The sequence below is a fragment of the Numenius arquata genome, chromosome 5, assembly GCF_964106895.1.
Source record: "Numenius arquata chromosome 5, bNumArq3.hap1.1, whole genome shotgun sequence".
Classification (NCBI taxonomy): domain Eukaryota; kingdom Metazoa; phylum Chordata; class Aves; order Charadriiformes; family Scolopacidae; genus Numenius; species Numenius arquata.
Window position 1 is genome coordinate 8,006,935 of NC_133580.1, and position 21,891 is coordinate 8,028,825.

Below are 21,891 nucleotides of genomic sequence, written 5' to 3' on the forward strand. Positions count from 1 at the left end.
TGACCTGGCGAGTTTGCTACTATTTTAGCAGGAAGTTACACAACTCTTGCCTGATGCTGCTCGCTCTCGTGCTGGCATGTCCTGGGAACTGGCACCAAATTCCACTAATGGGAAATAGATTTAAAGGAGATCCAGTTCCAAGTTCTATTAAATTTAGACAGGCGTGTCTGTATAGCACAGGGATATTGAATTATTTCCAAGAGGTTCAACTCAAAGAGTTACACTGAGAATAAATATGGCATCTAATTTACATCCCCCTAACTGAGGGTGAGTAGACTCGGAAGCCAAATTCCCTTCACACTCATTTTATACTTACACTGCTTCATTGTCTTCAGAGGAGTTAGATTTCACTCACACTGGTAAAAGTAAGACAAGAAACAGACACTTGATCTTTATTTCTGCCACACCATATATCTCACCGCACCAGAGGGTTGCATAGTCTGTTAGTCAGGCTTTGATGTTTCAAGTGGACAAGTGCACGGTGGCATTTTAGGTCAGGGTGCCTTTTATCATCAATTTAATGGAAATGTATAAGGTAACCTCTTCCAGAATAAGGTGAAAATATCAAGGCATATAAGAAAAGGTACTTATTTTATATAAGTAAATAAGTACTTGCAGTCATTGGAGGAAGAGGGACAGAAAGAGAGGAAGGAAGGAATAAAGGAAGAAAGAAAAAAAGAAAATGTGAAGTTCCAAATTTCCTTGCTCTTTGTGAGTACTAAATGGTTGTAACAGCCTTTATGCAAGCCAGTGTTTTGGTCACAAATTAAGTACTGCAAATGCCACTGTTGGAGCCTGGCTGAATACTGACATTACCAGTTACTCTGGTATTATCATCATGCGAAGCTTCTGAAATACTGCACTCAGAATATTCCATAAGTAAAATGTGCAGCCTTACCTACATTAAAAAACTCCCAGGAGACCTTGAAGTGAGAGATCACTTTATCAGGCTTCTCTCTCTAATAGAGTTTGGCAATTTGCTGCATGAAAATAATGGAGAACCATTGAGTTTAAATTGAACATCAGCATATTGTGCTTTCATGGAGACTATTTCGTGCTGATCAACATTGAAATGGTATTGTTAAAAGAAAACATCAAAGAAATAAAAAAGAAAAAATGGGCTAAATACAGCATGCACTGGGAAGAACAAGAAAAATATAATTGTCACATTCAGGTCAGTCTGGTTTAAAAGTTGCTGTAGCAGAACTAAATGCCAGTGAAAAAACACTGTCCTTGCAGTTGGGGTTGCTCTGACTGGGAGGTCGTTGTAAGCTGAATTCATTGTAGGGAAATCAAACTATAATTCCTTCCGATTTCTGGGCTAGTGCCCAAGTGCCCCAACCTGGTAGAACTGCACCGTTTTGTCTAGCTCTTAGGTGACCAGAGAGGACCATATTAGAGGCATTGGCTTTTGTATGAAACTGAAGGTACCCATTGTGGGCAGTTTTGGCTTCTGAACTAGAGGTCTTTTAGGAAGTTCACTAAAGTCAGCATGAGTCTGATTCACTCACTTTTTGGACCACACTAGTAAGTTGTTTTTCCTAGTTAATGTGCTTTACTCAAGGGAAGATGCATAAACTTCTCCATCCACCACTGGAAGAGCAGCACTGACTGCGAGCCAGGCTGTCTTAGCTTAACAAATTAATTAACTCGGCCTGCTCCTTAAAACTTTTTCCTGTTTTCAGGTTCTGCAGTAAATGCCTATTTGACGCAACTGCTTCTGCGGTATTTGTACAAGGGGAACAGAGGAGCAGCTCTCTGTATTTCGTTTAGGCAATAGTTTTTCTTTCTCTCTCTCTTAATTTTTTGTGTATATATAAAGTATATATTTTCACAGACCTTTTAATAAGCCCCAGGAGATATTTTTGGGGTTGAAATAATGGGAAATGTAGTCTTCTCATGGTATTTTGGTTCCAGGGTGGTGGAGGTACTAAAAGAAAACAGTGAATATACATTATTTGGGACCCACAAATGGCTCCCTTGAGAATTAATAACCTTGTGAAAAAACATATATATGTATTTGAATACCAAGGGAACAATTTTCTTTGGATTTTTTTTTTTTAATACCACCACGTTTGACTTCATTCAGTTTCCTTCAGACCCTAAATGTACAGTCCTAATATATGTTGGCGATAACCTCATGAATATCAAATACACCAGAAAAAAATACCACTTAGGTTGCAATATTCATTCCTCGCTCTTTTGCTGCTCCTATTTGTGCCCATTTGCACTAAAGTTAGGAAGGAAGAGGCAAGATCCTCCCAGCTAGTGAGATTAGTTTGACATCTATTTCAGCTGTCTTTAACATGAATGACCCTTTGGGGACAAAATATTAGCGAGATAGGAAATGGACAAAAACATGAGCTGTGAAACAACCCAAGAAGGTTTGAACAGTGGGCTCTGAGCAGTGGTGTGAAGTTTACCTCAAGTAAATGTGAAACAGTCTTTCTCAGGAGGAGAAATGTGTGGTCAGATGGCAGCTGAGGGGCAGGCTGCTGTCTGAAAAGGGGCAAGTTAGAAGAGATGTAGGGAATGAATGAAGAAGGGAAATGAAGCCTAACTGTGCAAGGAAATACTGATGGCAATCAAAGGAAAGCTGGTGTTGGAAAGGCGTGGGTGTATACTCTGTTTAAATGCAGGTGAAGTATTGCATCTTCTTAGATTTCTACTGAGCATGTTGCAAAAATTGGATCATACGTACATATAGGTTGGAAGGATGTTCAAAGGTCGTCTAGTCCAACCTCTTATATCTGCAAGCCCTGCTATTCTTAGTACTGCCCTATCCACTTCCCACTTGTATTAATCAAAAAAAAGAAGTGCCCTCTGTTAATAGGAATCCTGGCAGGAGCTGAAGGCATCCAGAGGACAAGGCTTCCGCTGACAGTCATGGTTTTGCTGCTTCTGTTTTTCTAAGTGTTTTCCTCTTACCACTGTGTAGTGCACACTGGAAATGATCAATCAAGGCTTATGCACAGGATCTTTTCATGCTAGCAAGTGAAAAATCAATTTGTGTTCGAAGGAGTAAACAGTAGCATGAGCTTCATCTCCCCAGAGTCAACATGGGTTCCTTGATAAAGGAGATGACAATGAAAGCTGAGCTCTTGATGTATAAGCACATAGATGCTCATATGCAAGAGATGAGAGTGGGTTCCTACACTCATTTAACGTGCTACATTTATCTTTCCAATAAAACAAAGACAGGAAGAAGAGATTACTTGTTGAATGCCAATTGTGCATCAATAAAGCCAGGGGGATTGTTCACGAACAGTTTATCCAGATGAAAATGTAGTCGGTCGGTTCTGGCAAAGACGTTACTCATTGTGTATTTCTGCTTTCTGACACTGCATTTGAATTTTCAGAACTATTCTGACAAGTCTGTTGGAAGATTTTGTTGCTAACATTTCTGAATAATGCCTGCTGTTGGATGTAAATTACAGGGAAAAGAGACTTTATATGATTTTTCTGTGCTGCAAAACCAAAATCTGATCTCATGCAGGTTATAAATTGTCCAGGAGGTAAGAGTGGTCAAGGAACTGTTGAATGAATAAATGGAAGGTTAGATCAACATGACTCATCAGATATTGTAACCATTCACCCAATGTCATTTGATCTGCATAACATTAAAGGCAGCTATTCCCTCACTCTTTGATTTCTGCCCTCCTTCTCTCTCTTTAAAGTTTAGCACTGAGCCATCCAAGCCATACATTAAACCTTTGGTTCCACATCATTTAAGTTCCGTTCTCTCTCGTGAGACCGAAATGTGAAGAGCCTTATAATACTGACTTGTATTAGGTGGAATATTTTGACCATCTGACCTTTCCTTTTTTCTTCTTTCTTTTTTTTTTTCTTTTCTTTTTGGCAAGCAATGTTTAAAAGTAAACATGAAGTGTTTTGATGCAAAAGAGTTCTGCCAGATTAAAATGAAATTGGAAGATGAGTTCAGTGTAGCATGTAGCTGTTGTGAAATCTTTTTGCTTTGATTGAAGTTTTATTACCTCAGGACATCTGTCTGCAGCTTCTGTAATATTCACTGGTATGAGGTTCAGGAGTGCGCTGCCGGCGGAGAGAAGAGCTCATGATGTGAAATGCAACTACTTGCTCTTACAGAAGCCAAATTCCTGGAATCTGTCCTTTGGGCTGAGTTCAACTGGGCTGCTCACAAAGGAAGAAAAGCACCAAAAGTGTGCACAAATGCAACTGTGCCCTCCTTTTTAGAATCTGATGACTGACGAAAGCTGAAAATGAGAGGGGGTGGAGAGTCATATAGTGGGTCCTAAGCTACTTGATTTTTATTAGATTAGGAAAGTAGTAGTATGGGATGGATGTCCAATCTTGACTAAATTACAGGAGGAATGTGGCATTTTATTAATGGCAATTCTAATGACAATTTGTTATAGCATGAGTACTTGAGGTGGTGATGAATATTGTGTCTGCTCTGTTTCATTCTGTCCTGATGAACCTATGCTTGGATGCCGTGGTGTGCTGTGTGGGCCTCCTTGCACTTGTTAGATGAGAGCGAGTGTTTATGGACAATTAAACTTGTAATTTTTGATTCACACTTTGAAAGGTTGAGAGGTTGTTTTTTTCCTTTTTTTCTGCAGGACAGGCTGGATAGATCTGTGCCTTTCAAGTCTCTTAGAATGTGCAACTATAGCACGAATTTAGAAAAATGGTCTCATTTCTTTAGAAATCCATTAATAGTAATGTACTGAAAGACTTACATTGATCTTTTCTCTGATAGCCATGTTGTAATAATTATTCCTTTAATGTTTGCATCAATCTAAATGTTTTCCTCTTTGTGCAAGCTCCTACTTGGATCTCCCTATATGACAATCACAGCACTTTGACATCTTGCATTACTTTAATACCAGTGATTCAAAACAAAGCAATGCCAAGGGGAACAAAAGTTCTGTCAAGCCATTAAAATCTCTTCTTTGCCATTAACACAATTAAATTGATGCATGAGCATTTAAAGTTATTAGCAAGTGCTGCCAGCAGAAGCTGGTTGTGATTGCATAATATATAGTGGGCTTTATTAAAGTAAAATGGTATGTTTATTGTTATTATCATCATTAGTTCTGAAGTAACATAAACAGGGCTGTGAATTGGGAGAGGACTGTGAAACAAGTAAGAACACGCTCTGCCCTGTGTTAATAGTCAGGGACACAATTATCACAATTATGACATTTCTAAACAAAGAAATACACATAGTGTCTCGGCTAACCATTGAAAATGGCATGTGTGATGGCAGGGAGGGTTGTTAAATAAAGAGAGGACTTCTGTATCTCTGCTGCTCTCACTCTTCCTGGTCTGACTCACTGGGCTGGCTTTTGGGCTGCTTCTGTTACTGCTACGAGAGATTTTGTGGTTGGTGTGTACACTGCAAGCTTATTTGGGAAGTAGTTGTTTTGTTTTCTCGTATTCCAACATACTAATTTTTCAATGAAAAAAATCAGGAGTGTATTAGAGACATATGTACTCCCACTATCCCACTGCACGTTGCAGTAATACCCATGTGGCTGATCTTTTGGTTAAAGTTAACTACATGCCTCTCTGAATGGGGAGTTAGTATGAGGTGTGGAAAGTACAGATTAGCAAAGAATTTACAGGTATTGAGAGGGGAAAAAGTGATTTAAGTGGAAAGTGGAGGCATGAAGGAAGGCGAATGAAGTGCTGGAATATCAAGTCGTGCAGTATGAGGGTGGACTGCCTGCCTGCTGCAGGTAGTGCTGACCATCCACTGGAAGTTCTCAGCCTAGGTTTGTCAGGTAGAATTTGAGCTGAGTACTCGGGACAAAAGGTAAGGTTCTTTTTTTGGTCAGCTGAATGTTTTTAACTGAAAATTATGATCTATAGTTGCTGAAGTAGATAAAAATCACTAATATCCCTGCAGTGTAGTCCTATTCATTTGAGTACTTTACCAATGTATTGATGAACTGTTGGAAATTCAGAGAACAGTGATTAAATAAATCAAAGGGATGGAAAATCTTGTTTATCAGGGAAGAAGGTAAAAGTTGAACATACAGCATTTGAGAAAAGGGGAGTGTAATTTCATATGTCTGTGCATGGTGTAAGTGTGAAGGGAAGTGAAGAATTAAAGTAGTGGGAAGAGCTCTACAAAAAGGCTGAGGTGACACTGAAAGCAAAATTTTAACAATTATCACAAATACGTGCCAAATAATTTACAACATTCCTCCACGTTTTATTAAGGGAAGGGGTGGGACACCCGTTTCCCTACAGTTTTTGGGTCAGACTAGCCACAGTTCTAGAAGATATGGGGAAAACGTGCTACCTTAGCAGAGCATGAACTTGGTGATCTAATAGGTCTTTCTGGTCTTCGACTTCTGCAGCTGTGTGGATTTATTCTTAAAGCTTAGTGCTGGCTGAAATACAGGAGGAAAGCCATGGTCAGTGCTTTCGGTCAAACTCTATAGCAGATTAGGATGATGGGGATTAAGTTTAGTCATGAGTGTCTTTTACCAAACTAGTTACCAAGGGCAATAAAGTAGAAGCGTCAGGCAGAAAAGTCTCACTGAATATTTATGGTATGAAGCACTTACCTGTTTTTTTGGTACCTTCCTGAACATTGTCACTTCCTCTTCAGCTGTACCCCATGACAAGAACCCATCATAACTACCTGCAGGTGCTACAAAATGGTTGTATATGAGGGTCGTGTCTGCCTGTTGTTTATGTAAATGTTCACAGTATTTAGAGGTTTTGTGCTCTTTCATGTCCTTGGAATGAGGGATTGTGGCAAATGTTGTAAGTACCATTTAAACGAGTATTTTCAATTGGAAGACGTTAAGGGCACCGCTGTGTGTGTGCATGGGTATGATTGTGTGCATAAATGTATCACATCTTTCTAAGAGGAGAAGGAATACCTGTCAAGCCTCTTGAGGCGAATCCTTGTGTGCTGTTCAGTCTTCAAAGGACACTTAACCTGCAACGGCCTGATGAAGTGAGGGACAACAAAATCAGCAGCCACCCTTAGAGTCCAACCAGTATTTTACTACAGTATATGTTTAAGTTTTAAGAGCTGTCTTGGCTGTTAGCCTATTAAGCTGTAGGATAAGATAGTTGATGATAACAGCTTTCTCCTAACTGTTATCACCTCTGTCCTTCGCTGCAGCATGCGGCAAGTTAAACCAAACCTCGCCTTCTCTCTGAAGGCTGCTGATAGGAGTAACAGTGGGATCTTCTTCAATTACAGAAGTTTCAGGCAATTCTAGTGCCAGTTCTCAACTGTGAGGAAATCAGAGTACTTTATTGCTTCAAAAGTGTTGTAAGTAGCACAAAGCAGTGCGGAAGAAAAAAAAAACAACTTTTGACAAAATGGGTCCTGCTGATGATTTATGTTGATCTGAACTGGGAAATTTGGTAGGCAGCAAGTGTGGTTACAGCAGTCTTCAAACAGAGGCAGTTGCTGGTTAGCTGTTCACCTGTGTGGTTGTAGTCACTAAACTTTGCATGCAGCACCTGACTAAACATTTCTTTTTTTCTTTAAACCTAGGTCACCCTTCCCAATGACTCCAGCTGTGTGGAAGAAATATTACGGGTGAGTAATACCCTTTGCTTTTGTATCTTTTGTATAATTGTAGTGCTGTTATTTCATCTTTCATGGAGAAAGGTTATATGGCTGTCTTTAACACTGTAGTTAAATAATCACATATTAGTGGGTCTGTATTAAAGAGACATGGCCAAGTGGTAGGCCCAGGGTGCTCCTTAGTGAGTAAGGTCAGTTCATCTGATACTCTGCTTCTGCCAGTTTGTCTCGGTCAGGATTTACACACGTTCCTGTTCTTATTTAAGGTCTTGGTCTCTGTGAGTCTCTCCAGGACGCATTTCTGTCCTACCCTGAGGTGGAGTTTCCTTAATTCTCCCGCTCACAGACTGACCTACAGTCTTACTCCTTCTTTTCCTGAACCACAGTTGCTCATCGTTCATGGTTTTGTAGAAGACCTACAGACATTTTTTTCTGGGAGATATAGTCAGTTGTTAAATACAAAAAATTAAAACAGAGCATGGCTTAATTGCAACAAGATCATATAACAAGAAAAAGGGGAATGTGCGCAACAAGTTTAATATGTGTAAATCTGTCAAAGTAATGGGCTTTTCCTCAGACACCCCAACTTTGGGGTCCCTGTTGGCAGTGAGATTTTTCTGGAGGCAGGTTTGCAACCCACTAGTCCCTATCTGGGATTTTATCCTCATGGTTTGAGTTTCTCATCTTTCAGAGATACCTCTCTGGGATTGCCAGCCAACCTGCTGGGCTTTGGTGTAGAGAGGATAAAATTTTAGTGGGAATTTGTGCCTGCCATATCCATATCACTAGGAGAAATGGCCCCAAACTAACCCAGACCTGAAATCGTGTGTAGCAGTTGTTCCAGCTTGCTTGTAAAGACATAGACTTATTTCTGCCTATAAAATAAAATAGGCTTCTCAGTATTCATTGCAATCAGGAGTTAAATTGTTTGGGAAACTTGCTCCTGTTTTGTGTATGCACATTATCTTGGGATGCTGTTGATGTCCTTACAGGTTGCCAGTGTTCCTGCAGAAGTATGTTGAACCAGCAGGCAAGCATGCACATGCAGACCTGCAGTAACGGGGATGTATGCATCTGTGTGTGCACCCAGCAGCAACGAATGCAAGGAAATAAATAAAATTTAGTTTCAACCTTCAAAGTGAGCAGGGGTTTATTACCCATAGAGCACTAAGGGAGCTAAAGCAAAGAAAGTGTTGAAAGGCAGTGCTAAATACTTAGTACATTTTAAATGTCTTCTTCCCCTGTTTATATATTTCAATTAGGTTCATTACTGTAGTTGGAATGAATGACTTGTTAGCTGGGGAAAGCAGTTGTTTTCAGTAAACAGCATCAAAAGGAAATGTGATGTAGCAAATTTCAGGAATCAGTCATCCAGGTGACAGTTTTAATGTGGGAACAGTGTATATAAATCACAGGAAGCAGAAATGTCTTTTTTCTAATCAAGAGGAAGTTATCCTGTTTCCTACCCCATGACTGTAATTTGAGTCAGCAGAGGCAGAGTATCCTGGGCTCCCTTCTGAAACCTGCTGAGATAGGTGCAGGACTTTCTGTTGTCTTCAGAGGATGGGGATGAACTGCAGAGTCCCTGTGGCCACAGCAGCACCTCCTGCCACCTGTAGGCTGTTCAACTCGGGGGGGTGGACACAGCAGGGGTTTGGCAGGTTTCCACATATCTGGGGATCTGTCTTACAAGGGCGTGTAATGGGCACCCAAAAAAGGGATACAAACCGGCAGATCTTTCTTGACTGCTGGGTACAGATGCCTGGAGGCACCCCTGGTGCCCAGCCTTGGCATCCAGCAATGGAGCAAACCTGTTGGCTGCAGCTGCAGGCATAGCTGAGAGCCACCTTGAGCATATGGAACTGCCCACGCCTGGGAGCAGCTATGGGAACCTCGGCCATGGTTTGTCTGGGGTTTGTCTGCACGCTCCCTCACCACATGTGCGGCGGGTAGGTTTGTGTGCTGTTACATGGTGAGGGTGGCTTAGTGTGCCATCAGCATGGCATTAGGCAGCTCTGGCACTGACAGGCTGTAACCTGTCTCTTGTAACCCGTCTGCAAACAGGCGGCGGGCTGCCAGCAAAGCCCTGAGTCTATGAAAGCAACAGATCACAGCCGCTTCTGGGGCTGCCCATGAAAGGCTCAGCAAACCCCAGTCCCAATTGGTTGCCGTCAGTGGCAGTGTGTTGGGTTTTCAACTTTGTATGGTGCTGAAGCAAACCTGGAAGTAGAAGTACCTGAGTTTTGTCAATGACTTTGTTCTTCTCAAATTTATAATGCAGAAGAAGCTAGTGGGAAGTGTATTTTGGCTGCATGCAGAGTATCATATTCACCACGATAGGCAATGGAGAGAAAATAAGTACATCGTGTTCTGATGCCCAGCGGTGGTCAAAATCCAGTCTTCAGGCTCCCCGTGGAAGCCCTGTATCAGGAGATTTAGGCTGCTCGTGTCAGATGAAAGGATGACCCTTGGTTTCAGCAGCGATTTGTGTTTTGAGAACCTGGATTAAGTTCCTAGCCCTGAGTGACACTTTTCTGTCCTTTTGGGGCCATGTAAGTAGGCTCAGAAGAGTGTGGGCCTCAGCTCCCTGATGGAGCTTCCCCGGGTCAAAAAATAGGCCATTAACATTTCTGTCATGTCAGGGATGTTGCAGAGGTAAACACAACGGATTACAAGACAGTTGAGTCCCGAAGACAGACAGATGGGGGTGTAATACTGTGCATTTGGACCAACCAGACCTTTGGCAACAACTGGCAATTTCTGCTCTGGGCTGTGTCCACTGCCGAGCTGTGGGCCCCAAAGTGCTGGAAGAAGGGTGCTGCCGCCTGCTGTGTCCCGGCCCAGCCTGTCTTCCCTGAGAGCATTTCATGCCTTGAAGTTGGCTTTTTTGCCTTTTTTTTTTGTTTGTTTTGTTTTAAGTGAGGGAGTTAAGTGACTTAATTCAGTTTCAACCCTTAGAAAGACACAGTAACTCTTGTAGGTTTTTTTGCTAGAGTTTGCAAGGAAGAGGCACCCAAGCTAAGATCTGTGACCTCTGATTTTACAGAGCTCTTTTTTCAAGCTGAACTTGATTAATGGGGTTTGTAATTGTAGAGGTTTGCAATCCCTAATCTCTGTCGTCTTTTTTTTTTTTTTTCCCTAGAAAAAAAAATTAATTGAGTTTATGGTCACAAATTTCCAACCGAGTGAGGGGAAAGGTCTTGAGTCTGTTCAGACCCCTGAGTCTTCAGAGACAAAAATTCACAGTCCTTCAGATTTCCTGAAACACTTAGCCACTTATGTCATCTTGTGTAAATGCTTTAAGGACTGTTCCTGATACTGCAACCAAAGGTTAATGGCAGACCAGTCCCCTGTTGATTTTGCTCTTCTAACCAGGATGGCTGAGAAGGTGGTTAATAATAATAATCATAATAATAAAAATATCTCTGTACAACTAAGGGCAAGCTGTAAAGGTAGTACAAGAGACTTGCATTTAATACAGGTTGCTAATACCAAATTGAAGGGTGAAGGTAAATATACTGGTGGTCTGTGCCCTTTTTTCTGTTTCAAAATGTGACTTATTTTTTTAAATCTACATAATGTCTTTGAAAGTGCAGATAACATGGAAGACAGGCAATCAACAGTGTGTGTATGTAATTCACATTTTATTAATATGGATTTAAATTAAGTTGTCACTTGCTATGTGCAGCCATTGAAAAATGAGTTCATTGAAATGTTGTGATACAAAGTGCAGATGGGGTGGGAGAACTGACATTTTAAACCAATGTTCTAAAGCTGTTACTTGTGCCACTTGTACCAGCGCTTTACATCGGTGTCCCTTGCTGTCATTGCGTGTGATGTGAACCCTCGTGCTGGTCCAGGCGTAGGGGGCTGTGTCAGTGTGACACTGAGTGTGAACGAGCAGCGATACTTCTTCTGCCTATGAAGAGCAACAGAAGGGACCTCCCTTAGCACTGGTCTCCTCTGGGTAAGGAGGTGATAAGCACACATCATTACATGGGAAAGAAAGGAAATTTTATATAACTAAATTTTCTTGAGGAGTTGTAATGTGAATTGAAGCTTTGCACTAGGTGTTTAGGCAATCGATTAGCCGTAATCCCACAGAAGTGAGGCTCTGGTCTGTACACATAAAGCTTTTGTGTCTGTGTTGCAAACCATCTGGGCAGGCACTTCTGTCTAAAAATCTGTCCCTGCTTAGAGGAACAAAAGAATTCTTGTAGGTGCATATTCACTGTAGTAAGGCATCAAGTAGCTAGATGGACTTCTGATGTTATGTGGACAGCTGTGATATTAATTAAAAGCTTTCTAGTCTGGAAGCAAAACAAATCCTAAATATAATTCAGATTGTAATTAGTATAGAAATGACTGGAGTTAAATGAGCAAAGTCTATAATTTGTATGGTCTTCTATTCTTCTGATGTCTAGCTCATGTCTAATGACATTGGAGAATATGTAAATTGATCAGCAGGTGAAAATGCCCTTGACTGGGCAAATTATGTGTAGTATTACCTTCCTCATGCCAATTGAAAGCACTAATGGATTTAATATGTATCATCCATAGCTGAGGTGAGCTGTTCACAGAGCAAAATTAGACTGTTACAGATATAGCCCATTATTTGCCCCTAAGTAATTGTTTTCTCTTCTAAAATACAAACCAACATTGAAGAATGATGCTAAACCTAATTATAATAATTGTAATTTGAAAAATACAGGTATGCTGTCCAGTGTGGTTACAAATGCACTTAGTAGCTGACAGGCAGTTTAAATATTTTCATGTGGAATCTGGGGGCTTGCTGGGGAGGACATGATGTGAATTTAAAATGATTATCCAGACGTCATTGGACAAGTGAATAACGAGCTGACTGGCCTAGTAAATCATGTGAACCTGTCAAATGTGGGAACACGTTGGGGAGGAGATGATGTCAAGTAACAGTAACTTAGCAACCTGGCATTTAGCTGTCCAGAGAATGAGTAAGAGTAGCCACTTTTAAATAGCTGAGTAAATAAATGAATCCCTATATGTCTTAGGTGTGCTATAAAAATAGCCCAGCACCGTATGTTTTGTGTCAAGCTGCTTCTTTCTCCAGGATAAGGTGATTTATTATTTCTATTGAAATGAAAAAATGGATTGAAAAGTTAACCCACGTGTAAATGTGTATCTGTGGCCTTTGTCCCTCATCTGGCGTGCAGCTTTTGGAAGCGTGTAAGGAACGGGTAATAGCCTGCTTTGAAAAAGGCAATGTGTTACAACTGTATGGTTGGGGTTTTTTTTCTTTAGATTTTGCTTATGTACATGAAGATTTGGATGGATAAAACCAATTAATTGCTTAGCAATTTCCAAGCCATTGCATTTTCAGCTTTTTATCAGCATTTTCTCTATGGAGGCAGAACCAGTTTCTGCTCTCACATCAAAATGAATCAAGGGGTAATTCCGCTGACCTCTGATCTCATTTGAGTTCATTGAATTCTTCTTCCTCCCACGCTGGTATAAATTGGCAGCAGCTCCACTTTCTGTTGCTGCTGCTGTTATTAAATAAAAAGGAGTTACCCCTGCATTACTTTAGGTGTACATAAAAGCAGCAACTACTCCTTTGCTCTGATGACTCTCCAGATGTAGTCTCACTCCAGAAAATGGAAATGCCAAGTAGTTCTTTGAGAACAGCTCATTCCTGGTTTGGTAGGTGATCAGCTCAATTCTTGTCTCAGTACCACCACAAGCTTTCAGCAAGAATTCCAGGAAGGTCAGAAGAAAAGTACAAATGCTTTTCCCAGCGTTTTGTGCATTGTCCAGCTGATTACACACAGGCACGGTGAGAACAACTGTTGGGGTCATTTGAGGGCAGCCTGGTGTAGGCTTGAAGTGCAAAAGGCCCTTTGGGAGTTGGAGAATGCAGGCTTGGGTCTTCCCAGTCTAGAGCAGACACTTAACACGAAAGTTCGTCTTGGCCACTGTGAGTTACACCTAAATGCAGCAAAACAGGATTATTAAAATTTTTGGTCATTCACCTTTACAGTGACATTATGGTGCCACCCATGAGAAAGACACCTCAGGAGCATTACCCCAAAGCTGTCTATATTAACTTGAAGGTACTTAATGTAGAAAACTCAGAGCTAACTTTACGCTAGCTGAGTAGGAGGTTGGCAAGAGTCAATGCTCAAGTACTTCGCTTGTGCGGTTGGTTTTGTGGGCCCCCGTCACACGGCTGGCACGGCACAGGTTAGGTATGAGAGGAGTTCACTTGTGATGTAGATATATACTATAAATCTGCTTTGAGCTGCCAGATCAGCGCAAAGTAGACTTCACGCTGTTGGGGAGGTGACGGGGAGAAAAGGTTGGCTGTCTGATCTGACAAATGCATGTGGGTGTGCAGTGTTTCCTGTATTCGAAAGGTGGTGTTTTGTACCTGCCTGTTATAGGGATAAATGCCTCTTCAAGATGTAAGGCAGCAAAAGATTAGACCTTTGTCAGGACAGACAAGCAAGGTCTGATTCCAGCCTGCAGGTACATTTATCAAATAAAGGTTTTATTTTTGTAGCAGTATTAAAGAAATTATTTAGCAAAGAACTTTGAAATGTAAAATCTGATCATTATGTGGGTCTATTGCAGCCTGTCTACACTGTAACAATAAAAAAAGATTACAAAAGGTATTCAGGAAAAGAGAGAAAGATTGCAGTGCACCTATTTCGAACTCCCTATTCAATTCTGTTTTCTTATCTCCTTAACCATAATATTTTAATGTATATTTTTCTACTGCCAAATTGAAATGTTGCTGATTTCAGTAATATTATGTAATTCTGCTATCATTGCCAGATTTACCATTGCAACTAAAATTACCCTAAAGTGAGCTGACATCACAAGAGTTGGGACACATATTACTGCTCCTGAAGAGAATGAAAGCACTGTCTTGAGGATTAATAACTAAATGGAAAAGTGTTAATTCTTACCTGTTTTCTAAGCTCTTCCGCACCTCTTTTTTTTTACCAAAACAACACTTTTAGTTTCCTTCCTCATTTGCCCCTCAAAAATGATCCACCATGTAGTGCAACGTTACACGCTCAGCATCCTCACTCTGATTCAGTAATCTCTTATGATAAAAATAATGATATTTTATGAGAATATAAAAAATACTTTTTTTAAAGCCAATTCAAACAAGAAAGTCATTCCAGCAAAATCATTGTCTTGGAGGAAAAAATAATAAGTTTTGCAACTTCTGCAGAATATCAGGTGCACCCTCTGTGGCCCTTATAAGTTTTGGTCACTTCATATACTAGTTTTTTGAATACCTCTAAGTTTCATAGTTCCAGAAATAACTGGAAGGGAAAGAGACAAATAATGTGGGAAAACAAGTTAATGGGATCTTATAGTTGAGTGGAGAGTATCATAAAACTAAGATTCCTACTCCAGATTTGCAGACCCATGGGACCTGACTTCCCGTCCCTTTTCATCATTGTAAATAAAGAGTAACTCCCTTATCTTTGAGTGAAAGTGTGAGAGAAAACAGACCCAAGGAATCTTGGGATGTCAGATCAACTTTGACCTTTTGTATGCTCCCATGAACAAAAAAGGCTCCAAGTGCTGAACTCGATGGAAAACTTTAAACATTTCTACATTGTTATAGTGTTTGGCTCTAGCTGTACCAGTTATCCTCCCTTAAGGACCTTGTGGGCTGAACTAATTTATGTTGCATAAAAACATGGTTAGGAACGTCAGAGTCTGTTGTGTGTCTGTCCTGGAGTACTGTTGCCGAGTCCAAAATGACTGGTAACAACTCCTGGCACAGTACGCAGTGGGGTCAAGCAGAAAAGCCATCTGAAGCTCCTATACGCCACTTACACATCTTACTGCCAAAGTATTAAACAAAAAAATCTAGTCCTATTTTGAAATATAGGTGGTAGAATATTCCTCTGGTCTCAGATTAATCATTTCTGTTATTTCATCTTGTCCTGTCAAAATGAAACATGGTTAAATGTAGGCACTGAGTGTTTAAACTGCTAGCAATGTTACCTTTCATTTAAGTAGATTAATAATGTGTACTCTACATAACAAATTGCTTTAGGCACAGAATGAAGACGTTGAAAACATATTAAAATCGAGTTAGGCTTTCTGAAATGAATGCATGCTTTAGAAACAATTCTGGTTTGAGATAACAAAGTCTATAGCATCTTCTGTAGCTCTATCTCACAAAAGAGAAGGGTGCCATTTTTGCAGCCCTGAGGGCAAGTGTTGCAGCTTTTAAGTCCTGGTGGGAAGCCCCCCCATAAGTCAGCACTTCTGAAGAAGCTGATGGAACCCATGCAGGTTAAGTTGGACGTGGTTAGTCAAGAGAAACAAGAGCTAGGAAAAGGCTAAACAGATTTGCAGCATCCAAGGGAAGACAGGGCTGGAAGATGTAACTAAATGAAACTTCCAGAAGAGTTTCAAGAAATTCTCTTTAGTTTCAGCTGGCCATAACAATCAAAACCTAAAAAAATTAGTTGATGGCTAGGAAAGAACCAGATAAATGAACAAAACATGGAAAAAAAAGGGGCCAGATACTTGAGGCATGTTCAGTTTCTCTGCCATAACTATACCCTGCATGTTGCAACCTTTGATGCTTCACTGCTCTTGTGCTCTTAGAAGGAAAGGAAATAAAACATGACGAAAATGACACCTGTAGTAAACTCAAAGTTACAACTTTGAATCTCATTGTTACTCTCAGAGGAGATGGGTGGAAGTGTTCTGTTAACAGTAGATACCAGGAATATTTGTTGACATTTTCTTCATGTACTGCGGTCTAAATTTAAACCAGGCCACTCCTAATCTCTTCTTCTTAAAGTGAAAATACAGAAACTAACTGAGTTAGGGGCCAAGTAGTACTTCTTCCTGAGAGACCCCCTGGACGAGCAGGTGGACAGTTCCTTTGGAGGAGTCATGTGATGACACACTCCCAGCCTTGCCAGCCCCCATGGGGTTTGTGAAACCAGCCTAACATGGGAAGGTGGTCTTGCAGTCATCATCTGGTTTAAGTTCAAATTATTCCATATTCTGTTAGGGAGAGTACTTCTGGAAGCCACCGTTTTGTGGGGGCAAGTTATGTCTTTGCTACTTGTCATTGGTCTGTGGGCTTTAAGGCTGTCATGCAGGATAGTCAGTGGAGCTCTTCCTGAAGGTGTCTTCCTTCTTACCTGTGGAGATTGTTTCAGCTGTCAAAGTCTTCAGAATACACCACAGCTGCCAGTAAAAGACTGATATGACCCATCTTCTCATTTCTTCAAACATTCTCTCAATAAATGTTTGAATACATAGACTTGGATAAAACATCCTGCCTTTAATGCTGCTGTATAACCTTGAGATGCCCCTTCACTCCACAGCGTCTCCTTCTATGAAATGGGGAAATAGAACCTCACCCACACTGCCATCGTGCTGCGAAGTTAAATTAGTTGCTACCAAAATGCATTGAGGTCCTCAGCTGGAATTATTGGTGTTATAATTGTGCCAAAGCAAGGCTCAATCAGATATTTAAAATTACACTACATACTGTGGCTTATCCATTTCTATAGAGAATTTCTAACATTTCTTTAAAGAAAGCATGTCATTGAATTTAATGTTCTGAGAAATCTTATGAACTTCCTATCTATTTTAGCCATATATTTCAAATTGTGCTTATAATTGTGTTTTTTATTGAATATGTAAGTTCCTTTCAATTTCTTAATACAGTACATGGGTTTTAATACACATTTGAGAAGAATGCACACTGTGGATGGGAGGCACTTTTGAGTATTTTCAAATTGTCACAGTAAAATTGTCACATTTGTTTAATTAGCCTGTAGATCCTGCCACATTGATTTATGTCAGCTGTGTAAGAATTTCTTTGGATAGCTAGAAAATCTGACCAGAATGCTTTTCTTTTTTTCCCCCTTCCTCTTTTTTTTTTTTTTTTTCATTTTCCCAAGGAATTTCTCACATTTCTATTTGATTTAAAAGCATTCATACAGGCAACCAGCCTTGCAGAAGTCAGCTGAAGAAAATGTCAGGCTGTAGTATTAGAAAGGAAGATAGTTTTATTAGTTCAAGGCGTTGAGGTGTTTGTTGACCATTGTTCAGAGGCAAGAGATAAAAACTGACTACAAACATGAATCTGAACTTCAGCCCTAAGTGCCCAGATTTATGTTTGTTCAACATTCTGCATGTGGTGTTTATTCTGCCTGCTGCAAGTGTTACTGTATTGCCTCCCAGGGCTCCTAGGGCAGGGCTCTGACACGGATGTCACCAGAAAGCCTGTTCTCAATGGTTTATGGCTCTTCTTTAAATATTTCCTCTATTCCAAAATTTCTGTGCAACGTCTAAGCATTAGCATCTAAATATTTTGGGGGGGAGGTGGAAATAATACTTATTAGTACTTTGCAGGGTGCAACAGGAACAATATGGACACACATGGACTTAGGAGACTTGCATGGGTTGCGAATGGGGAAAGAAAAAACAGGGCAGGGTAGTGCTCATTACAATTGCTGCTGGTTGGGTGGGTGATTTAAGGCATGGGCAAAGTTTCACGTTTGGAGCCAAGCTGGAAAATGGTGGGTACTGATCTCTTGTGAGGAATGCTTTGAGATCTTCTGATGGAATTTATTGTACAAGCACTGTGTTAAAGGCCCCTTTGGGCTTTGTAGTTCATTAATTTATTTGCCATGGGTATATCCTGCTAAAGAGTATGGGTTTTGCGTACCCCAAGATACAGTAACCTTTAAAAATATTCTTCTGAGCTTCAGAAAAAAGACTTGATGTTTAGTTTGTAGGAGAACATTCCCAGGAGTGGCTTTTTATTTTTTTTTAAATCAAGCCAATTAATCCCTTCCAACTTATTCCACTATTTTATCATTTCTAACCTCTTGAGTCCCTAATCTTTTCAGCAAGAGGTCTGAGCTGCAGTTTATCGGAAAAAAGGAGTGTTGTACCAATGAAATGAAAACTGGTGCTCAGATTTTTTTGAAGAGCACCTCCTTGTCATTCCTGAGTTCAGACAAAAACAAAGAACACATCTTCAACAGTGAGGCGTTCACTGGAGGCTTCTTTCCATGAAAATAGTTATCACTCCTTTTTTCCTTGGCAATTGAGTCATTGTTGCTTTTAAAAGAAGTTGTCATGATCTCCTCATTACCATTTTTCTTAATATGATAAGTGTAAACTACAAGAAAGCTATCATGTTTGAAAGGATACAGGAACCCTGAGGAATGTTATACTGACTGCTTCTGCTCTTTGAAAAGGCTTAGACTGGGAATTTGACTAAATGTATCATTCTGTCTCCTTCTGCTGCAGCATTGTCATTCTGTAGTGTCTTTCACTTATAACACAAGTTACCCTTCAAAAGAAATGCCACGTTACTGCATCTAGCCTTTGTATCTCTCCAGCAAAGTGAGATCAACAACTCCTTTTAGGAATTGCTTGAACGTGATAATACATTAAACTTTGTATTAAAAAAAAAATAATAAATTCTTTGGCAGGATTATTCTAGTTTGTCTTTGTATGATTAACTGGTAATTGTCAGTGTTTGACACCAGCTGGAGTTGCAAATAGCACTAACTGCTTAGAGCTGACTAGCAGCCGTGGGTCTGCTGGGTGGTCTTTTCTTGGGCTTGTTCCAAGTTTGTTTCAGATTGCTCATATGACCCCTGATAAACTATTACTAATGAACAGTTTGCTATTCCTTTTTGTCCATCTAGAAGCAACAAAGACAGTACATGTCATCGTCTAGTAATGTAGATATATAATTTTTAAATGCTGGAGCAACAAACTGCACTTTAGTGCTGTGGCTTTTGTGTCCTATTCGCTGGTTTTCCTGTGGGAAAAAAAAGCAGTATAGTGTTTGGAGACAGGAAGGTTATGGACTTTGCCCTTTTTCAGCCTGATTTTTAGGAGTTAGTTTGTTTCAATGAGTTTGTTGTCAGAAGGTTTTAAAAAATGCAGGCATGGGAGCAGGATATATTAATCTGGTATATAGCTGAACATGTTGATTTCAGACGTTAGGACTGCTCTGTGTGGGACTAGCCATCCTCAGCTGTCATATGTCTTAGTGGCAGTTCTGAGTATTTAATGTTTCCAACCTCAGACTTACTAGCTTTGTAAGAAAGAACGAGCTGGGAAATGAGGAATCAAATGCATGCATGTGACAGTGGGAATCTGTCTACCAGAAATACTCTGAAGCCTCCATACCTTAAGGGAGATCAAAAAAGACCTCAGCATGTTTTGGCTTCGGTTTTCTTTACTCTTTAAGCTGGCTTATGTGGGTAAGGCTGACATGCCAAAAAAGTATACGTTGTATCAAAACATCTTCTATAACATCCATCCATTTTCCCTACACCTGTTTGCTTAGCAGGAGCGGATCAAAGGGGAGTGCTGGCATGATTTACAGGACACACAGATGCAGAAACAGACCTGCTTCAAGGCAAAAGTGAGGAAAAGGAAATCCAGACTGAAATGTTTGTTCTTTTCCAAAGGCTAAAATTACTATAATAAATGCCAGGTCACATGATAGGTTTTCAGGTGGCTGCTTAGGTCTTTCTGTACAAGAAGAGAATTAAAGGGTTGAATGTGAGAGGCAGCAAGGACTCTCCCTCTCTGTTATAGGCCAGAACCCGTAGTATATTTTTTGGCTAACATGCTGAGCTTTTAACCTTACGAAAAAACAGGGTGCCAAATTAGATGATCCAATGATCAGGCTTCAGTTTAAAGTTTTCTGTCCATCCAGGACTTGCTGAATGCTGATCAAGCTAGCTATGTTGTCCGCCCAGGATTTTCCAGCCAGTATTCACTGTTCCCACTTTCCAGCCAATATTCAGAAGTTCCACCACTGCCCTAGGCATTGCATAAGACAAAAAGTTGAGACAGTGTTTGCCCTCAAAGCATTCATAGTCTCTGATGTAGGCACTGGGAAGATAATCATATTCCGTAGAGGAGAGTGCATTCTTCATACACTAAGGGAGAAGCAAGTTTTCAACTGGGACAAGTAGTAGGGAGACCATCACATAGATGAAGAAAAGGAAATGGTGAAAAAGTACAGCCTCTCTAAGGACAGGTTTGAGCTTTTCTAAGTCTTCACTGTGTCTTTGCCTCAGCCCATTGCCGCTAATGGCAGTACAGTTGCGGGGCTGAGGAAACTATGTAAGAGGGAAACACTCAACATTAAAAAGAAATGCTACCCTGGCACACCCACTCAGGAAAACCCATGCTGCAATACTGCTTGTGTGGTAAGCAGAATAAAAGAGATCTGGCAGAGTCTTGGTTTTGAAGGCAAAAAAACAGCTTTTGTAAAAGATTTCAATGTGTATTGTACAGCAGTGTGTGGTAGCTTCATTTCTTTGTCTTTGGTGAGTAGCAATTTGGAGTCCAATTTTAATAAAAGCAAATAATGGCTTATGCAAAAGAATTCAGCTTTAAACTCAAATAAGTTGCCTAACCTGGTTTCTTAATTTCCCCCTATATGCTATTTCAGATAATTGATGCTCCTGTTTTAAGACTAAAGCTAGTGTCTTCCAGCACAAGTTGATGCTTTCAAATTCCTGATGATCTTTAGGCTCAGTTTCATCATATTTCAGGATGTGGGTTATAAGCTGGTTACATGGGTCTAAAGCTTAGTGCAGAATGTAAAATTTAAATAGTTTCGGTGCTAAGCTTACAGAACGAGAAGTTTAGTTTAGTAATTTAATTTTGCCTGATACCGAATATAGGGATTTTATTTTTTCATGTCTTTGGCATAAGTGGCTCCAGAAATTAAATGCATTTTGTAAAAAATTACATGGATAAGGTCTTGTCATGTGACTACATAATTCACTGTAGTATTTTGTATGAAAAAAAACATGAATTGATTACATCTGGCAATGTAAAGGAGATGGTGTAATGTATTGTATAAAAGTGCACAGTGGAGTGCCTCAGGGTAGGTGCAGTCTTGTTTTGTAACTGTAAATTATAGTTCTGCTCTCCTCTTGGTGTGAACCCTAAGTTTCAGAGAAGAAAACAGGCGATTCAAGACATGCTTTTTTGCTTGTGAAGCTCAGGATGGATGGAACAAATTACCAGATTCCCTTAAACAAGTGCCAGCAGTGAATAGTTTCAAAACACAGTTGCTTATTTACTTGGAGAAATGTTGCCAATGTTTTTTAAATTGTAGAGATGAAATTATATGTTGGTATTAGTAACTTTTGAAAGAATTAGCTTTTTATTACTTATTGTGTCTTTGTTTATATTATACTGTTGTACTGCCAGGATGTTATGTTGTATTTAACAGTTCAATGCATACTTCCTATCTCTTGGGGCCCTCATGAAAATTAGATGTGCCATCCCTGGAGATGGTTACCAACAAGTATCATTTTGAATAA

At 40.1% G+C, this 21,891-nt stretch overlaps 1 protein-coding gene across 1 annotated transcript in view; it reads left to right on the forward strand.

Moving 5' to 3' along the window:
- AFF2 (ALF transcription elongation factor 2) overlaps nt 1-21,891 on the forward strand; it is a 260,919-nt gene that overhangs the window by 99,076 nt on the left and 139,952 nt on the right. Inside the window, exon 4 of the mRNA XM_074147510.1 lies at nt 7,511-7,555. Coding sequence (XP_074003611.1) covers nt 7,511-7,555 — 45 coding nt within the window. The remainder of the gene's footprint in view (nt 1-7,510; nt 7,556-21,891) is intronic.